Source organism: Cloeon dipterum, chromosome 3 (genome assembly GCF_949628265.1).
Source record: "Cloeon dipterum chromosome 3, ieCloDipt1.1, whole genome shotgun sequence".
Classification (NCBI taxonomy): Eukaryota; Metazoa; Arthropoda; class Insecta; order Ephemeroptera; family Baetidae; genus Cloeon; species Cloeon dipterum.
Window position 1 is genome coordinate 23880821 of NC_088788.1, and position 19517 is coordinate 23900337.

A 19517-nucleotide genomic window follows, 5' to 3' on the forward strand; every position below is an offset into this window, starting at 1 on the left:
ACACACTATATATTTACAGATTTTTAATAAATTTCGATCATTTTATCTTCAATTTTATGTATTTTGCTAACCATACGAAGAGGCATTAATAATTTTTCATCACACACTCGAGTGGACGTTTTACAGGTGTCGGAGTGAGCACAAGAAGACTAATACGCTGTTCTTGAAATTGGATTACAAAGCGGCTGTTAAGGTGTACTAGTGTATTGCCATCAATAAATTATGCTCGGCCGTCAAAGAGCTGCGAGAAATTGATTCAATGTTGGCGTTGGATCTCGCTCATTTGTGCAACCATCAAAAGGAATCGACCTACGCGCCGCGCCTGACGCACACAAATCAATTTTGCAGCGAGAGTGCGTTTGCTTAGCTCGCGTGCTCCACTGGCCGGCGACGATTTGAGCGCAATAAAATGCAAGAAGCCGGCGGTCAGAAGCCGTAGAAGGCGCGAAACAATCATGGAAACACGGGATTTAGCCATGATCGGCGCATGACGCCTAATTGGCAGCAGTTAGTTGCGCGAAGTCGCTCCCATCTCATCAATTAATTACGCCAACGGGAAACGAATTAATAAAGTCTCTTTTTGTACCCGTGGGAATCGGTTTAACGTTCTGAGACAATGAAACAGTTTATTTCGTTGTCTTTAGGAAGACGGATGATGAGGTTTATATTCGCGAATTCCTCTCAACGTTTTTAGCAGGAGGAGCAGGAGATCGCTGCTGTAAGTGACTTAATTAGAGGCACCGTGGAGGATGAGAAAATTATTTAATAACACGGCGTTTTCCTCGAAAAATGATACGATCAGTAAAAAATAAAGCCTTTTCTCCATTTTTCTGCGGTTTTGATATAAATTAGTTGCGAGTGTGAGATGTGGTTTTAAAGGAAACTCAAAACGACGTCATTTCGCCTTGGCGCAACACTTTTGGTTTGAAATCTAACCTCTGCTGCTGATAACTCAAGCACAGGGAACATTGCAAACACGAGCTCATTTTTTTCAATTTCTCAACTCACTGCGAGACTCGAGAAAATTGTTGAATAATGGCATTTTTTATTTATCCAAACAAGCATTCCCTAATTGGTGCCTACATTTTGATGAGTAGGTGAGTTTTGTAACGGCAGCGCACATCTAATTACGAGCTCGGCTAATTGCATAAGCTGCAGGGGATAGAACGTGTCGTCTGCTAAGTTTAGCATGCACATCACTCTAGATAATTATATACCATGCTGCACTGTGGCGGAGGCTCAATTTTTTGGTGGAGACGAAATAATCATTGATTACGGAAAACAGCCCCAGGGGACGTGACTGATCCAGTGAGATTAAGGCACACAAATTTCTGTGGGTCTGACCTACTGTACGTACGTTACCAGGACCTTTATATGCAAATCGTGAAACTCAAGAATCGTTGATGGTTAAATTCTTCAGTGGAAATGTAGAACGAATACTTTTCCTTGGTCTGCCACAGTTGGCCATAACAGAAAATTTCCATTTGGTGCTAATTTGCCCTCTGCGATATTTGGCCTTGATGAAACTATCATTTTGAACGCTGAATAGTTTTAGAGGTTGTTAGCGTCCTTTTGATATATCAAATTTTCCAAATTTTAAATTTTAAATTCATATTAAATTATTCTGGCACCTATAGAGCCAAATATTCTAAACAATATCCACGAACTAAGTTGGAGACGACACGAGAATAGCTATGTCCCATTTATTCCTGTCATGCGGCAGATAAGTAAACATTTCATGCCCAACATTGGCGAGAGAGTGCGCGGGAAGTTTCATGAACTGCCTGCCGGGGCAACCTCGGATTCAAAGGCCAAGTGGGTTGGCAGTCGAATCACGTTTAGATCATACTCCTGTCGTCGTCGTCGTCGTCGTCGTCGCACAATTGTCGACATCCCTGCTCGTTGTCCAGCTGCAAAGCAGAAGCGAGGCGAGGCACATAGTATATTATCGCGTGCGTGCTAGACGCGGCTTTTCTATCTTTTTATTGCGCTTGTATATTACGTTTGTTTTAACTCGTTTTCAATTTCTCTCGCAGCATCACGACTTATTAAGAGTAATGAACGGAGGGAGTGCCTTATAATTGCCAATATAGCTAAGGTAAATCGTGATTGGCGAACCTGTAATTTTGGCACGAAAATAAACATTGATCGTGCGAGGGAAAGAGAAACTTTTTACTCTGCATCTTGCTTCAATGCAGGAATATTTTCAGGTGGAAAAATAATTGGGCCAAGTTTTATTCCCTCAAGCCAGTTTGTATCAAAATTTGCTATTGTGTATATAGGCTGTGGTCGGTGGTTTCTGAAAATTTGACATGTCCTAGGCCACATTATTGTGGAGCTAACAATCAACAACATGGTCGGGCGTCTGACTCTGCTGTCTTGTGGTGAGACAATGGAAACTGGTTTCAACACTCAATATGTATCAGCACAAAAAAGAGCTCGGCCGACAAAAGGCATTGGGTCGTGAAGCAGCGGCAGCAGCGGGCGCTGCCCTACACAACCCGGCGGCTCCAACCCGTTCTCCCTCTCGTGATAAATAGCCGCAACCGCCTGGTGTCAGAACGGGATCCCAGGCGGCCCCTGCCTGATTCACGCGTTAAATGCGCCTGTAGGACCTGAAGGTGTCTTTTCTATCGCTTTGCGTCATTTCGTTTCTCGGCTATGACTGTAGTCTTAGCCGCAAAACGATAAGCCTCAATTGAGATTTTTTACGTATAATTATTGTCCTCCTTGATTTAATAAAAAATCCAGAATATCTAATAAAAGTTACAGATAAATAGAACGTTGAAGTGTTAGAGTTTAAAATTTTTCCAACTTATATTTTGAAAAAAGGAACTCTTGAAGCGTGCAAAATTATTATCCTTGCTCTAGTCAAATACAAGTAAATACATTAAATAAAAGGTTATACAAAGCAATAAAGGGCAAACAGCACTAGCGAAAAAAATTAAACGATCCTTCACTGAGTAATATCACGCCGCACTGAGCCATCGTGTAGCTACATCAAATTTAAAACACGTCAAATACACAAATAATTGGCCTTCATTTAATCGAGTTATTGGTTAAAGATATCATGGGAAATATTTTCATTAAAACCAAGGCACACAATAAGAAATATTAAAGAAAATCCACAGAAGTGAATGTGTAACGATAAATAATTATTTCAGGGCCTTGATTGAACAGCATTTATACAATAATTTGAGATTTCATATTCCTGAAATTATTCGAATGTGTTCGCGACTGTTCAAGAATTAAAATTTTTAGAGTAAAGGATATACTGTATTGACAGAAACAACGCACGTGGGTTTGATTTATTCATTAGTTCTCAGAATATTTTCCTGTCCAAGCTTCATCAGATATTGAACTCAATAAGCAGGCCGTTTTTTTAATTTCATTTGCATATCCACTGGGACCGAGTTGGCAGGAAGAATAAACATCCACAGCTGCATTCAATAAAAATAAATATATATGTATATTGAGCACGTGCGTTCTATTGGCATTGGCAGTAACAAGCATCACACCTTTCGTTGTCCATTCAGATGCAACTACAGCAGCAGCCTTTTTACCACGCTCCAGATACATCTGGATTATGATTTGCATACACTATACACTTCATTTTTCGCAGTCGCCGCCGGCGCTCTCTCCATCTCGCGCGCACTTGCACGATGGGGCAGAGTGATAAGAACCCATTTGGCACATATAGCAAAAAGAGGCATGCTATTTTCAATGCTCATAAGTAAACGAATCTCGTTATGCGCTCGCTGGCCCGGTGATGCAATCGGCCCGCCGCACTGCATGACACAGATTTTTTTCCTTCCATTAATTTCCAGCGCAGCCCAATCCGCCGCGACCAGTCAGACTTGTTGTTTCTCGCGTCTGTGTGCCATTGTGCAATACTTTCCATCCCATGGACCCACACCGCTCTGTCTGGCGCACTGCACCCGCGTCTCTCGTTATTTATAGACCGTCTCGTTTGCATGCACGGCGCAAATTATTTGCAAACCAATGGTGTTGAAGACCACAGAAATTTCGCCTGCACCTTATTTCGAATTTATTTACCGCTTGACTCCAGTGGCATAAAATAAAATACCCTTTTTACCACGTCACCAACTGTTTAAAGTTGATGATTAGGAGTTAAAAAATGAATTTTAACTATTAAGTGGGTTTTGCTCTATGCCGTTCAAAGTGATTGGCCAGCTAAACATTTGTGTCTCACAATACATACCCTATTTCGAGAGAGAGAGACCTAATCACATTGCTTAAAAGTCTAAAAATTTGTTCTGTTCTTTTTTCAATATTATTTATTGAGCAGACGTACTTAGATATTGTGGCGATTGTGAATTTGATGCAACAGAATATGTTTACAAACAACTCAACCAGTCATACTGGATATTCACTTAGTGCACGCATGCTTGGTTTACAAGTGCAGTGCGAAAATTGTTTACTTATTTCTCACGACAACGTCAATCCTTTCGATTCTTAATCCCTGCAAAAACCCACGTATAAACATTACCACTTGTCTTTAAGAGTTAATACTTCTTCTTTATTTATAAATAAAGCTTTGCTAAAGGCTTTCGCGAAGAGTGCAGATATCCTCTTTGAAGCAAAGTTTATAATTGCGTTGGTCGGCTTACATGAAAGGGAGGAAATATAATTCCATAGAAGGTCATTACATATCTTCTACTTGTGCACAACTCTCGTTTAAACTCGCGAGTGCAGATCTTAAGCGAGATGGGCGAGTTTTCCCTCGCACAGAAGCGGCAAAAAGCGATAGTCGCTTATAAGGAATCTGGGACAAACGAGTGGGTTTGGATGTTTATATGCCTATGCATACGAGCGGCCTTTAAGATTAACAAATCACACACTCTTGCTGACTCTACACTTCGAGTTGCGTGATGAGCGAGTTCCATCAGCATCATCTCGACGTATTAAAATTCTGCATTTTAATATATGAGCTTCCCAAAAATCAATCTTGAGAATTTGCTTCCCAATTGGCAAGTTTATTGTGGCTATTTGTGAGAAATTTTATTGCAGAGCTGCTTATGAGATTTTCTATTGCAAAGCACGGAAATATTCTACAGCAGAAAGTGGTTTTCAAACAACCTCCACGGCCCCCTGAAAACGGAATGGTGCATATTACACCGTCATGTCACTCATGTCGGAAAAGAGCTTTTCATTATGTAGGTTAAGTGCCAGTCTCCTTTGGCTCAATCGAGAGGGATCAATCGCACACTGCGATGCAGGGTAATGCAATTTTATGCGACATGCTCTTTTTATACAGAATAAAACTGCGCCTTATCTACGGCTCTTTGACTTTACGGGAAATTTTCCTCCAGCATACAAATAAATAACATAATAGTATTAAACACCAAAATTCCATATTCAATAATTTAACATGTTAAGAATTTTGTACAAAACATAAAATTTGCTGTGTAAAATTGTACACGTTTCTATTCTGGATTTTCTTTTGAAAAGTAGCTAGAGGCGTTGACTGCCACTGTGAAAAAATCAGCCATGCAGATTTTTGGCAATCTAAATTTTTCCTCCGCGTTCGGAAGAAAAGAAAGGAAACTGGTCTGCCGCCAAGTTAAGGAGCCAAGGGGGAAGAACCCGTTATTAACTCCATCCAAGACACTCACATGTGGTGCGCAAATTCTCAATTGAAAACCTTCTTCGTCAGCATGATAATATATACTCGAAAATAATTAATCCCACCAGCATCCACTCGCCATCTCTGACTGCATTGAATCTCATCGACAATTTGCAATCAAAGTGCAAAATGCTAGTGAGATGACTGACACACTTTTCTCTCGAGAGCGCATGGAAATGAGCTAATTCACCTGATTAGCTGTCATCGGCAAAAATATCACACTCGAGTTTTGAGCAGACTGCACAATTCCGCGCTTCGACGGCAAAATAATTTACTGAATGAGCGCCGAAAGGGCAAATCAACACACGCCGCGCGGCGGCTTGCTTCGGCGTCAAGCGAGGGAGCGGTACACAGGAGACATAAACAAACGGACCAAAATATTGCGACGAGGGGACGTACCTTCCGGCGAGATCAGGGCATTATGCTTGAGGGCCGCCTTCCTCATGGCGAACAGGCCAACCCCATCGCTGTCGACCAAGGGCACTCGCGACAATTGCACTTGAACGGATCCGGTGCCAAAAAGCGCACCTGTTTTGAAAACAAAATCAAGCCGAACTGACTGCGAGAGGAGGCAAACGCTCGCAGCAGCCAGTCAGCCGTTTGGCCCGCTGGAGGGGAGGGGAGGTGGCTCAGGTATGCCTCTCTCGCTAGCCTCAAATCCAGGCACGGCTGCCTTTAGTCAGTGCGCTTCTCCGCGCTCTCCGATTTATCCTCCCCCTCCTCCCTTCTTTCATGGTCAAGGGCAATTACTGTGCTCCTCTCTTGTTGTGTGCTCGTCTCTCATCATTTCATCCTGGCACGTATTGTAAATAAAGGTGGCATACAGCACGTCTAACCGTCAGAACTGAACATTTATAGCCAGATGTATAAAATTTGGGCTATGTCTTGATGTAAAAAAGCGATATTGTGAAACATCGGGAAGCATTTTTTGTTGATTGACAACAATTCTGCAATTGATTGCAAAAGATAAATAGAACATTTATTTAGGTATTTTGGAGCCGACTGTGGCTTACTAATAAAATAAGGCGCATTGGATACGTCAAAACTAATTAAATATTTAAATCAAAAAGAGAATCAATCCTTCTATTATTTATACCATCAAAAAGAGAATAACTATTTTTTGATTCTGAAATGCTGTACTGCCTTGGAAAATACGGTAAAATAATTTCCACCGTATTTATTCCACCGAAATAAATAAAAGCAATAATTAAAGCATTGTAGACCTAGCATTTTAGGTTGTTTTCCTTGGTCAAGGCATTAGAACAATGGAATTTTTGCCTTTTTACTAGAAGATATTAATTAATTTGTGATGTATTTATTTTATGTTAGTTCCTATTAGGATAATGTTAGATATTTTCTCAATTCATAAATTTTGAAAAATCATGCTCAATTTTACAAGAAAATTATACATTATTGATGTAAAAGTCCCAACCAAATAAAATGGTTCCCTTTATTTTGACAAATTTGATTATACACTTTCATTAAAAAAGAAATTACCCTATAAAAATTAACCGCCTTGAAACTAATCAACTTGGGTGACATGAAAACAGCAAAATATAGCGTGCAGAGAAGTTTGCCGTTTGTTGAATGCGCGCGAAACGAAGTAATTGAACTACTTCTGCTGTGCAAAAAGCGCAATCATGGTAGATGGTAGTGACTGACCTGTTCCGAGAGCGTCGAACTTGGTTCTCCGACCCACAGATGGCGAAAGCAGCAAGAGCCTCGGAGGTGCCATCATCAGCGGCGATGGTGCCCGCTGCCTGGTGGTGGCGGGACCGCTGTGGCTGCTGCACGGCGACGCCGACGGTGACAGCTGGCCGGACGGCGACGCGTCGCCGCCCCATGCCGCCTCCACCACGCTGTCGATGGACGAGGAACGCTGCAGACGGCCGCATGACATCAAACTCACATCACGCCTGCAGAATAAATTTATAATGCATATATTTACATAAGAAAGATTTTTATTGAAATTAAAAAAGGTTCTTATATAAGCTGAATAATATTATACGAGTGAGCACTACGTAACAATTTTTTCAAACGTTAAAAGTCAGCAACAACTCAAAAAGCGTAGAGGTAAAAACAGTGTGTGTTTCAAATGTGTGCTTTATCTTTGTACCATATATGGAAAATCTACTTTAATGCAGTCTCAACTGAAGCAAAAAATTGTATCGCTTTGAAGGTCAGAAAGGCAATTGAATTGAATTAGCGATTTAATTTTAACGGCTCCTAAATAAAATAGGGCAAATTAAATAAGAGTGCCTGAAAGACATCTCTTATAATTACAGGCCCGCCTCGCTCGACTGGTTAATTCACATTGAAAAGAATTGGTTCTTCGGAGAAACGTGAGCGGAAAAAGGGAGCATTGCGAAAAAAAGGAAAAATTAGAGGCACGTAGCAAGACGGGACCGTCTGCAACAAGCTTATTCTTAGCTATTTTGAATATGAGAAAAGGAACTGCTTTTTCGTGCTCCCGAGTGATTTACGTCCAGGGCTCGCTGACTACCGACAAAAAACGAGTTTGCATGGAAAAATTACACTGGCTGAATGAGAACAAGCCTGCTAGGAAGAAAGGGAATTGAAAGCTCTCAAACTAGACACTGACGATACCAGGGCGCCCATCTTCTGCCTGTGCGAGGCAAGTGCTCCCTCAAAGCATGAGCTGCTCCGCTCGTATCTCTCGATTATTGTTAACATTTTGAAAAAATAGATTACACAATACATGCCCTCAAGAACGTACTTGTCCTTTAAAGCTTCGTGAGCCGACGTGCCCGAGTATATCTTTTCCACACGAACTTGCTAAGCAGTTTTTTAAAGAGATCTACAGCATTTGGGCAGAGTTTTTATTTTAAATTTGGAAGATTCGACATTACGGGAGTAGCAACAGAAAATCTTCAAAGATAATTATTGGAATAATTAAAATGAAATGTTGTGTTTTAGATATTTTCTTGAAAATTAAAAGTGCGCCTATGCTATTTCAGCAAGTATAAAAATAATTTCCACTATTTATATCGGATATTTATTTTATACTTGCTGAAATAGCATAGGTAAGCGAATAAAAGAGCACCCCGAGCAAAGTTTAGTAATAAAACAAAAATTCAAAATAAATTAAAAAAACACGTGAAGATTTGAACAAAGTTGTACATAAATATTCGGAACCACCGGAACTAACTCATTGTCAGCCTTATTCTAAAATAAATCATCTGTACCGCAAACGAATTTATATTTATTCCAGAGAGAATCAACTCGACTTTTGTGGAAACGCACCTCTCCCAGCTGAGTCGTCTCGGCTTCTCGTCTGCGGCACTGAGGTGGTTGTTGTTGTTTCTGAAATCGCTGGCGTTGGAGGCGCTGCCCCTCTGGTTCAGCAGCCGCGTGAGTCGATATAGGGCGGTGGGCTGCGGCGCCCCTCCGGAGGGCGACGGTGTCGTCAGAAAGAATCGTGACTGGGGCACCGCCAGCCGCAGTGAGCTCGGCACCGTCGGCTCCGGCGACGAGAGCCGAGGTTTGTTGCACCCTGCAACGACAGAAAATGTCGAAAAGTTAGAGAAGAATTTTGAAGGCGCGAAAAGAATTGGCGGAGGGTGGTCAGTCGAGCGTGAAAATTAATCAACGCGTCAAGGAAATTCGGGATTGAATTTTATTTTAGTCTCCGAGGCTGTTGTGTGCAGGAAAGCTGGGGAGGCAGCTAAAAACTGTGAGTGAAGTTTTTCTTCAGCCAACAATGTTGTCTCATTTTCTTCTGAAAGCACAACGAAGCCTTCAAATATAAAGTTTTGCAGGAGTCTTCAGGGCTCCAATAAAGTTTAAGACTTGTACATTTTGAGGCTTCTATAGTAATATTTAATTAAACTTGGCATTCCCGATGGAATAATTAATTTAACAACTCTCAAAATTTCAGCAATTCTATTATGAATACATTACATAAGCAACAACTAGATCCTATCGTATTTCGCTACATTTTTGCTGAGGATAATTCAAGCTAAAAGTTGCACTAAAGATATTAGAAGACATAGGCGTTGAAAAGAAGTTTTTGTTCGGCAAAAAAATGTTTTAAACAGATTGGAGTTGCAAGGACTTTTATTAATCATTTACAGCATCAGTGGACATGCGCTGAACAAAGAGAGCGGCGAATCAGCAACTCAGCAGTGGCAGGGCTGGTAAAGATTAGGACACGCGATTCCTATTGCTTTACACCGATTTTTTGGCAAAAGAAAATGGCAAAGAAATGAAAATTCAACAAGCGAAGCCCAACAATCACTGTCTATGGTTTTCCAAGAAAGGGATGATGGACTATGGTCACTTGTCTTCAAATTTGTTTTAACAAAAAAAAAATATATTCATCCCAAAATGTATGTATATAAATAAATATTTGTCAACGTCAACGTTCATAACTTTTTAGTTTCTATGCCTTCTTCAGCAATTACCAATGGATCGAAAGAGTTGTTTTGCTGTTAATCGCAAGGTGCAATTTTGGCCCGAGTCTACTGTTGTTTGACTCCACTCACGGCGCAGTGCATCAGAAAGAAAAGCTATGCCGTGGACGAGCCGGGCATCGATCCGCTGACCATGTTACTGTATGTCCATGCATTTGGCAAATAGGAGACACGGTAAGTAGGCATGCACGGCCGTGCCTCTCAAAGCCCTGAAGTCAATATTGACCGGTAAGTAGTGAGGCGGGCGCTAAATGAGCGGACGCTGCATCGGAAAAATCCAAATAGAGGAAAAGAAAAGTGCCGAATAAGACGGAGAGGATCAGCCGGAGGCAATGATTTAAAAGACGAGCCGGCGTAAATCTCCAGGGCTATGGTTTGACCTGGATGCCACGTCTATCGGAATAAAAGGCTTAAAGTACAAATGCGTTATTTGGTTCTTTGTCCCAGCAGCGTCTTCATTTTTCCGCCGCTGGTTCGTTTGACAGCAATTTCACTCCATCGGAAATATTGAAAGCAGGCCGCCGGTGTGTGTGTGTGTGATGTCGACGGTGCGGCAAAAGTTCCCCGTCGGCCGTTCCGACGAACGACGACGACGATGGCGGAGAGTGAATTGATTTGGAGTTAAGCCAGTTGTAATGAAGTGACAAGGCCAACGTCGTTTTTCTTGCACCCGTGCCTGCCGGGGAAATTAATGATCGCACACAGTGCTGCTTTCATTTTCCGCAAGTTGATATATAGCATTAAGTGCAGCAGTTTATTCTGAGTCACTTTTTGTGATAAAAAGTACAAACGAGCAAACAGAAATGACGTGCGTTATGAATTTTTAATTGCAGTTCATAAACAAGAAGACTGTATTCTTTTTAGACGCTAAGACTTGAATTTATTATCTCCATTAATTAAAATAAAAAGAGACGAGATAAGTCAATGAGATAAAATACTTATTAAATTTGTAAAGTTATATTTTAATATTTTAAAATGGGCTAGGGTGCAATATAGTTGCAGAAAAATAATATCACATCCTCCCGTACAGTACAGTCAGTTTTTCGGTCCTGCAAACCTGTAACTTTTTCTTTGCAATTTTTTCTCACTAGATGATAGCTTCAAATTTCTATTATAACTTTAACCATCTTTTAAAACCCCCTTAAATTTTATTTTTTTCCATTAATAAATGCATGGTTTTCTTTTTCTTTTAAATTAGATATAAGCTTTCTTCAGTTTATATAATTTAAATTAGTAAGGGCAGCACTAGAAAGTGACATTTAGGATGATTGCGATAAATTGTACTCCGTACATCTAATCTAAGCCATGAATGATTAAGACATTCTGTGCATACTTTAGAAACGAAACTACGGTGAAAGCTTTATAACTGAAAATATGAGTGGCGACCAAAATATTAATACTATATTCAGCTATTATAAGCATCGTTAAAAAGTGCCCATGAGGCACGACCGCGATTCTTGCACGTCAGGCACTGAAAAGAAAGTCCAATAAGGCGCCAGCAGTTACTGTGAAAGCAAATCAGCGTTATTGGTGCTAAAGGACGGGTGCAGCCGAAAAATTTGCCCTCGTCTCTCGGATCCAATTCGGTCGCCGAGGAAAAACAGCGCAGATTCGAGCTGGGTGGCTCTTGTTATGCAGACCCGCTCGGCACGTCTGCCGTCCAGGCTGCATAATAGACCCGGCTGGCCCCGGGCTACACTTATCAAGCAGCGCAGGTCCCGCCAGCTCGACGCATATTTACTCACGAGCCACTTGGTTTTGTATAGCTGCCGCCGCTTCATTCTCTCTCTTTCTATAATTCATTTATGGAGATTCGCCGCTCCGTGCATTAAGGTCGACCGCAGGGTGTTAAAATGACGCTCGCTTCGCAATTAGCCCGTTCGAGGGCAGTTTGTCGCCCTCCATCTCGCGTGTTCTGTTCACACACGCTTGTCGTTATCAATTTATCAGCTTTCTTGCAACACCCGAAGCGGCGAGAGGCTTCGTAAATGCGTTGTTATTGCAACTAGCTTTCTAATTAAGACCGATAGTAACGGGACACGACTTGCGTTGCTCACAACCTCTGTCTTGATGTTGATTAAAATGTTAACAGCGTGTGCTCTACATTTTTCTGTAGGCGCAAATAAAAGCCCCTATTCATTTGTGGTAGAAACAACGAAATTAACATATTTAATTGTTTTCAAGGTTGATTAAATTCCACGCAGTTAATGTGGAAAAACCTATTTTTTTCGGTCCAGCGATAAATTTGTTCAAGAAATAAAAAATATTCATTACACTCGAATGACAAGAAATATCGTGAATTTACATCTGTTTCTTCCGACCCATGGATGACGTGTTTCTTGAGTTTGTAGGTTTTATTTACATTTTCAAATATTTATTTGGATTTTACGAACAATTTACTCTTGATTCTTTTTATTTACTATTCAACTTAACAGACATCCAAAGTTCAAAATTTTTCCGTAAAATATGTTTTCCTATGTCTGACACGCAGAAAATTGTAGAGAATGGATGTGTTTTTTGGTTCTATTATTTTGAAATTCCATTTTTGTTGCAACATGGCCTAAAATTTACGCATGACTTGCCCATTTTTAATTGTGATCAAGGGGAGGAAAACCTTGAACATTTGAGACGCAGACACAATTTCGGCCCGGCCGACGGACATTTGTGTTCGCTTGAGGGGCGCTGCGTTGATGAGAGACCACATCAAAGGAGGCCTAGCCTGCTCCTTTCCGCTCCAATTTCGATGAGCGCCGCACCGCCAAACCGGCGGATATCCAGTATCCATTCATCTATATACATGCGCTAAAACAGTCCGTCTCTCTTTCCCTCGCGTTAAAAATCAGCCGGAAAAACGGCGATGAATGGCAAGCCGGAGGCTACCACATGCTAATGAGAGCGCTTAACGGAGATCATTTCGCATTCATTAACTGCGCAGTGATGTACGTGCTTAACCAAACCCACGATTCAATCTAGAGGAAAAGCAAAAAGCCGTTTTTAGCATTAGGATGTGTTCAATTTTGCATAGAGGATAATATGAAATATCCCTTTTATAATAAATTACAAAATTCAAAATGGGTGATTTTCATAAGCAATGTAGTCTTCTTTTTTTCTTCCAAACAATTATCAATATTTAGATTAAAATCATTCCCCTCGTAACTGACAAAGTACGTTAAAAGGAGAGATTTGAAAGTCCCATAAAAAGGAAATTTTGTCTCCATGCTATTAGGACCAAAATTTTCTTCTATTTAACTTGAAATAAATAATTTATTTCGTTCAAAAAACGTTTTAGTCTAAAAAAATCACAGTAACATTAAAATATAAGTTAATGAGATTCACACTTTATGAATAGATTCCGAACAATAGGAAAAAAGGAACTGACATCCTCAAACTGATGATTAAATGTCAAATTTATATGCTTATTAAAAGGATCACAATTGCATGCTGAAATAAATTAAACGACATATTACATAAGTGTCCTCATGAATAAATACTCGAGTAAAGTCGGCTAACACCCAACAAACACCTGATAATAGTTGCATTAAATTAATTCACAGTAATGTCATTTCGCACGCAACACAACTAGAAAAAGGTTTTGTAATTCGCACCCTACAGGACAGCTTGGTCCTTATTGCATTGAGCCATTGCCCAAAGGTGTAATTTATTGTCACGACACTCTAGGTAGACAAATGGCAAGTTTCGCCACCTGGCCGTTCGATACAAACACACGCAACTCTTTGACGCGGGTCGTTCAAATTTATTATGTTAATCAGCCGGCACTCGTTCGTTTGCGCGCGCCTTAATTATGCACGAAACTGGACGTTTTCATGATCGCCACGCGACTGCTTTTTTATTGGCTCTGTTTGACTGACGTAGAAATTGATTTGTGTCATGCAACTTTTGATGTACTGCCCAGCCCGCTGAATCGGGGTAATGAGCACGTAGCAGCAGGTTTGTGAGAAAAGGGCTGGGCTGGCTTTTGCGTCGAGAACACGGGTAAACCTAACAAGTCCATTGCTATCAACGCGCACCTTTTGTTTCAACAGTGATGTTTTGTACAGAGCTGCGCTACATTCATTGAATTCACTGGAAAAAAAGATGGAAAAATGGAGCAACTTGTGCTTTATTCAATGAGCTAAGGGATAATTAAAAAAGTTCTGGACGTTGAATAGAAAAAGATATCCCTTTTTGTCGTCATTTCAATTATAATTTGCTGGATAAGCAAACTCTGTCGAGCCAGGGAAATTTTTCTCATGGAAAGTGTATTTCCAAGAGAGCTACTTGTATTCTGTATTCTACCCAACCTTTTCCATATTTTTCCCAAAAAGAAAAAATCTACTGACTGGTAGAGTTTTAGTTTAAATGACACCCTCCCGAGGAGATGCGATCACAATATTGAACGTAGTTAGCAAGATAAACTTCATGACAGCGAATATCCCGATGTAGACAACAAAGCTCATGCATTAAGAAAAAATTTAATAAGGAAGATTGAGTAGAGAGTATCGTGCTGGGATTTAATCCCCTGATTCTCAACAAAAATTTCCCTTTATACGAGAGATACAAGTTTAGGATTGTAATATAGCAGCTTTTTAATGTTATAAAAAATATATGCGAAGAGATCTAAAAAATTTATGTGTAAGTTGGTCCACAGTTCCGAGAAAGTCCTATGATATTTTCAGGATGTCTTGCATATCTCGAAAAGTTGGCTCTATAAACAGTACAATTTATAATCTATATTTTAAGAACCAACGCCTCATGTCCAATTTTCTAAATCTGATTTTCACCTAAGGAATAAAGTTTTGAATACTCTCTTTTCATATGCAGAGAGCTAAATTTAAACTTCTCAGTTGCTGCATGGTAGGCATGGTAGATACAATTTTAATTTCTTCATTAAATAGGACAATTTCCTTGTAAATTTAAAATTTAAAAAAAAACATAGCTCCACAAGTTTCTAAGCACATGGATTTTGTCTCCTTATAGGCCATTCATGGATTTACATTATTTTAATTGAACTTTGTTTAATCAAGCGTTAATTAGTTTCAACAGAACCAATTTTATATAACTAAATATTATATGAATGATGAGAAATTACATATACTCAGTCAACACATTTGGAATCAATGTTCCCGATATTCACTGATGAATAAACAGATCGGACCGACGAAAACACAATTTACGGCAATTCATGTCGCACTGCATGAAATATGGTACAGGATAATAATACCACATGATTCGTATTCATCTCTCTGCATCCTCTGCATATTCGCGGCGAAAATAACTGCAGCCATGTTCTAACAATATGTTTGCATCTCTTTCAGCAACATTTCCCGCTGCCTTGGCGCTGATGCAGAATAAATTCTGAGAGCAGCTCCATGAGCGGCGTATAACCATGGAGCTTGTGTGTGTGTATGTGCTCCACATACATCCAGTTATTTCCAGGCTGAACACATAAATGTGATAAACGTACGTTTTCTAAAGCGCGCACGGAACCGACGCCTCCCAAATGCAAATTCAGCCCGAGAGAAACGGCTTATTCAATTTGCAGTATTTACAGTCGTGTGTCTACGTGATGCCGCGCCCGTTGCTGCCACACATGTTTGCTGCGCGCGTTTTCCAATCTCTCTTTCTCTCATCCCATCCCTCGAAATGGGAATATCATCTGTTGCTGTTTAGGGCTCTTTTGACTGATAAATGCGGTAAGTATTACGTGGAGGAATAATGTAATAAAGCTGTTAAAGCAGTAAACATGAACTCGTTTGGGCATGATCATACTAAAAATTATGTGCTATTTATTTGCTGGATGTTTATTTCCTTTGACCAGCGCAGCTTCAAAGAAAAGTTAGATTCAAATGCCAGCTACAAGCCTTTCTTTGAATCGTACACGTGTATACATGAACATGAAGCTAACGAATCCACTTCAATCGTATATAATTTAGAAATTAAAAACACCGAATCATGTCAAAAGAAATTATTAAACCTGAGTTTCTAAATTTGTAAGGATATTTAAATGTTTTGATTTGCAAATATTTGTACCATGTATTTTATCTTGTATAGTTCATTTTTTTGCAAACCACCATTATGACGGTGCCACTGCAAACCTGTTCATTCAAGAAGCATTCTCAGTGCCAAATTAAGCTGTTTAGTTTCCGAGGCAAAATTTAAAACCAAAAACATCATAGCAAGCTGTATTATGCCGAGGGTCTTGTGTTTGATTAAGAGGAATACCGCTTTTTTTAAAAGGATAGAATCGTCAGCGTCGAAATGCCTCAAACTTCAATGCAGACGGAGCTAGATTGCTGTAAATGCTGTAGAAACGGAAAAACATTATGACAATGAATATATTCAAATTGGAAAGATGAAATTAATAAATTACAACAATATTTCTCTACGAAAATGCGTTTTTTTGTGGCTGCATGACTAAAGCCAATTGGAAGCTGGTGCAATTTGTTCGTTGCAATTTAGATTTTGTGCAAATTTTGTGATTCACATTGACAACACGTTTGTTTGTTTTTCATATGTATGTACAAAATTTTAATGTAATATGTTGCTGATGTACATTTAAACGCCTGTTTGTATGTTACATGCGTTTTAACAGGATTAATTGAGCCGGCCGGGATTTCATGTAAAGCGGTGAGAGTTTGTATGAATCTGTTACAGCTGGACAACCCTAAATAAATGTGGCGTCATATGTTATTGCTCAAGTGTTTCATGAACATACACGTGGAGGGCGGGGCGGGGGTGGCATTCGCGCTAATCTATGGGGTGGTCTCTCAGTCAGCTAAATCGAGGCAATTAAGCACAGCACGGGAATAGCGGCACGTCCAGCTCTAGCTGCTCAAGGTAGGTATGTACTCACACTCGGTGGACACGTTTTCATCGTCGGTAAAAGAAATCTTGGGCGGCTGCAGCCTCAGAATCGAGGCGGTCACTTTGCTGCTTTTCGCTTGCGGGGGAGTCGACGAGCCGCCTGTTTCGACGGTCCCTTGGCATACACAAAAAAAAAATCAAATCATTTTCAGCAAAAACATATAGTAGTGGTCTCTGGATATGTGTATAGGTTCAGTGAGGATGACGTGTGTCGCTTGGTGCGTGTGCAATGAGAGTGAAGGGATGAGGGGGTTGCTCTAATTCGCTGTCAGGGAAATTTGATATTTTTCTGTCGAGAACGCCTGTCGAAGGGAGCTGTAAAGACTGTAAAGAGCTAAGAGACAAATATGATACGGGCGATTATCTGCGAGGGAAAGTTGACAGAAATTTGTCCTTTGTTCTCATGTTTAATTAATCTGGATGAGGTACAATGCTTTCTGAGGAAAGTTGGAGATTTTTTACGAGTCTCTTCGGAGAAACTTGTGCGTGGCGCTTTGTAGCTGGCGGTCTTCTTTACTTGCAACCCGCTTTCAAAGCGAATTACTTCTCCAACTCGGAACACAACTCGTGGTGAAATGAGAAAATTATAACGTGAGCCACCTCTGCTCCCAGAGCTTCGAGGCAATTGCATCCAGACGTAGAATTAAATCAAAAGGGCCTGGCTGGATCCAAGGCCGAAACTCTATCCACTGAATGGGGTTTCGCTCGATATTTTGGCAGATTTTCAGGATGTACGTGTCACCTGGATAATTAATGTCACTGTGCTGAACGCGGAGAGAATTATTTTTGCACACTTCGGTGGCGCAAAAGGGAAACGGGTTGACTTTGATCCACCGCAATTCGCTGGTGGCCGATCCTTGGGGCGGAAAATCTCATTTTCGCAAGGGATGCTACTAAAGCCACATACACGTGTCTGCGAGAACATCTTTCGCTGCATACCTCTGGATTGTGGAAGTGACACAATTTGCCACTTTTACTATTAAAATATTTTATCTCCCAGCATTCTGCTGCTTTGAATACGCAACAAACTCGGCGAAATCAGTTTTAAAGGCTGTCAAATTAAAAAGCAGAATATTTTAAACTTGTTAATATCTTGTTTTGATACCTCTTATTAAACATGAATCTAAACAATTTCAGAGCAGTTCGGTAACAAGTCTCTAAAACAACAAAAAGTGTTGAGTCTTTCTCAATAAACGGCCAAGAAACCGATAAAGTAAGACTATAAAAAATGAACAATCTGAAATAAATGACCACTAAAAATAAACTGTCAACTTCACTGTCCTAGTTAAACGCTAAAATTGAGTTCCTGACAAAATGAAATTACCACAAAAGTCTATGATGCGAAAATTTAATTTTCAGATGAATCTCCATGTTCAGATTTACTTTTATATATACACAGCAGAGGTTTGCCTGTGGGCTAAGTTTGGTCATTTTGGTATAACAAAATATACAACATTTTCAATTACATGAGCTATACAAATTCTTTCTTTCCGGCAAGGAAGAGGTAGAATGGAAGATTAAATATTATGCACTCTACGAAAAGAATGTAAAGAATTTTTCATCTCTGTGAAATACTGCGTGTGCCATTGAAAGACGCAAATTGTCACCGCGGCGTGAGAACAGTCGCGCCGCACAAAATCCATGCGCATTCGCACCGCACGTGACGTGTATTTCTCACACGTCGTCGTCCTTCCTCTCTTTTTTAATGTTCAAAGGTTGTCACTTGTCTTTGTACATACGTCGCTGGAGAGAAATTGTACTTTTTGATGCGGCGCCGCTATTGTGTGTGTGTGTGTGCATTTATCTTTTCATCGAGTCCAACAAAGAGCCGGCTTGTTGGCTTGTGTGCCCAAAGGCCGCGACCTAAAATTTCCGCTTCACTTTACAGTGCCGTAGCAATGCGACATTGAAATTAAGCGATGCATATTAAGTAGGCTGCGGAAAGGTTAAATTATCGCATTCTAATGGTAGCTTTTACAGTTGCCGTAGTTACAGTAATTAAAACACAATTCACAATTTTGTATAATTTTTCTTTTGCCGTTTTCCCGCAAAATCAAAAAATCAATGAGAAGAGTCATTTGTAATTTGAGTTTGTTAAGTTGGAACACGCAATTGGAACTTTTTAAACCAGCCGAAACGTGAACAAAATTAACGCTGGATAAAAGAGAATGGACGAGGCTGAATAATCATAATGACTCATCAGTGGTTTGTAGAATTTAAATAAAAAATTGCGTTAGCAGATACCCTGATTGATAGGCTGGTTGAACTTTAATGAATTTCTACTTAAGTGTATTTTAAATTTAATGCTAAATAGATGGCAAGATCACAATAATAACACTAAGGTTTCAACAGCCTGTCTCTTAAAAATAGCTATGCAACGTGCGCTACACGGTTGTCGGGCAGGAAGTATAAAATATAAAAATAAAACCAAAACCAATTGTTCCCGAAAAAAATCATTTCTCGAAATAAAGGCGTTGAAACGCAAGATTAAGTTTATAGTCCGCGGCCCATTTTGCACGGGGATGGAGAGAGATAATCTTTTTAAATCTCTCGTGGGTCAAGGGAGCAACAAA

The 19517-nt window shown here is 40.1% G+C and overlaps 1 protein-coding gene across 3 annotated transcripts in view; it reads right to left on the reverse strand.

Annotated features, from left to right (window-relative positions):
• Positions 1-19517, reverse strand: part of wake (wide awake) — a 94491-nt gene that overhangs the window by 21692 nt on the left and 53282 nt on the right. For 2 of the 3 annotated variants that reach the window (XM_065482385.1, XM_065482387.1), the window contains exons 3-5: positions 16934-17059; positions 8912-9161; positions 7310-7563 (exon numbers count right to left, since the gene is read on the reverse strand). In XM_065482385.1, coding sequence (XP_065338457.1) covers positions 7310-7563; positions 8912-9161; positions 16934-17059 — 630 coding nt within the window. The remainder of the gene's footprint in view (positions 1-7309; positions 7564-8911; positions 9162-16933; positions 17060-19517) is intronic. The other variant, XM_065482386.1, reaches the window with a different exon arrangement.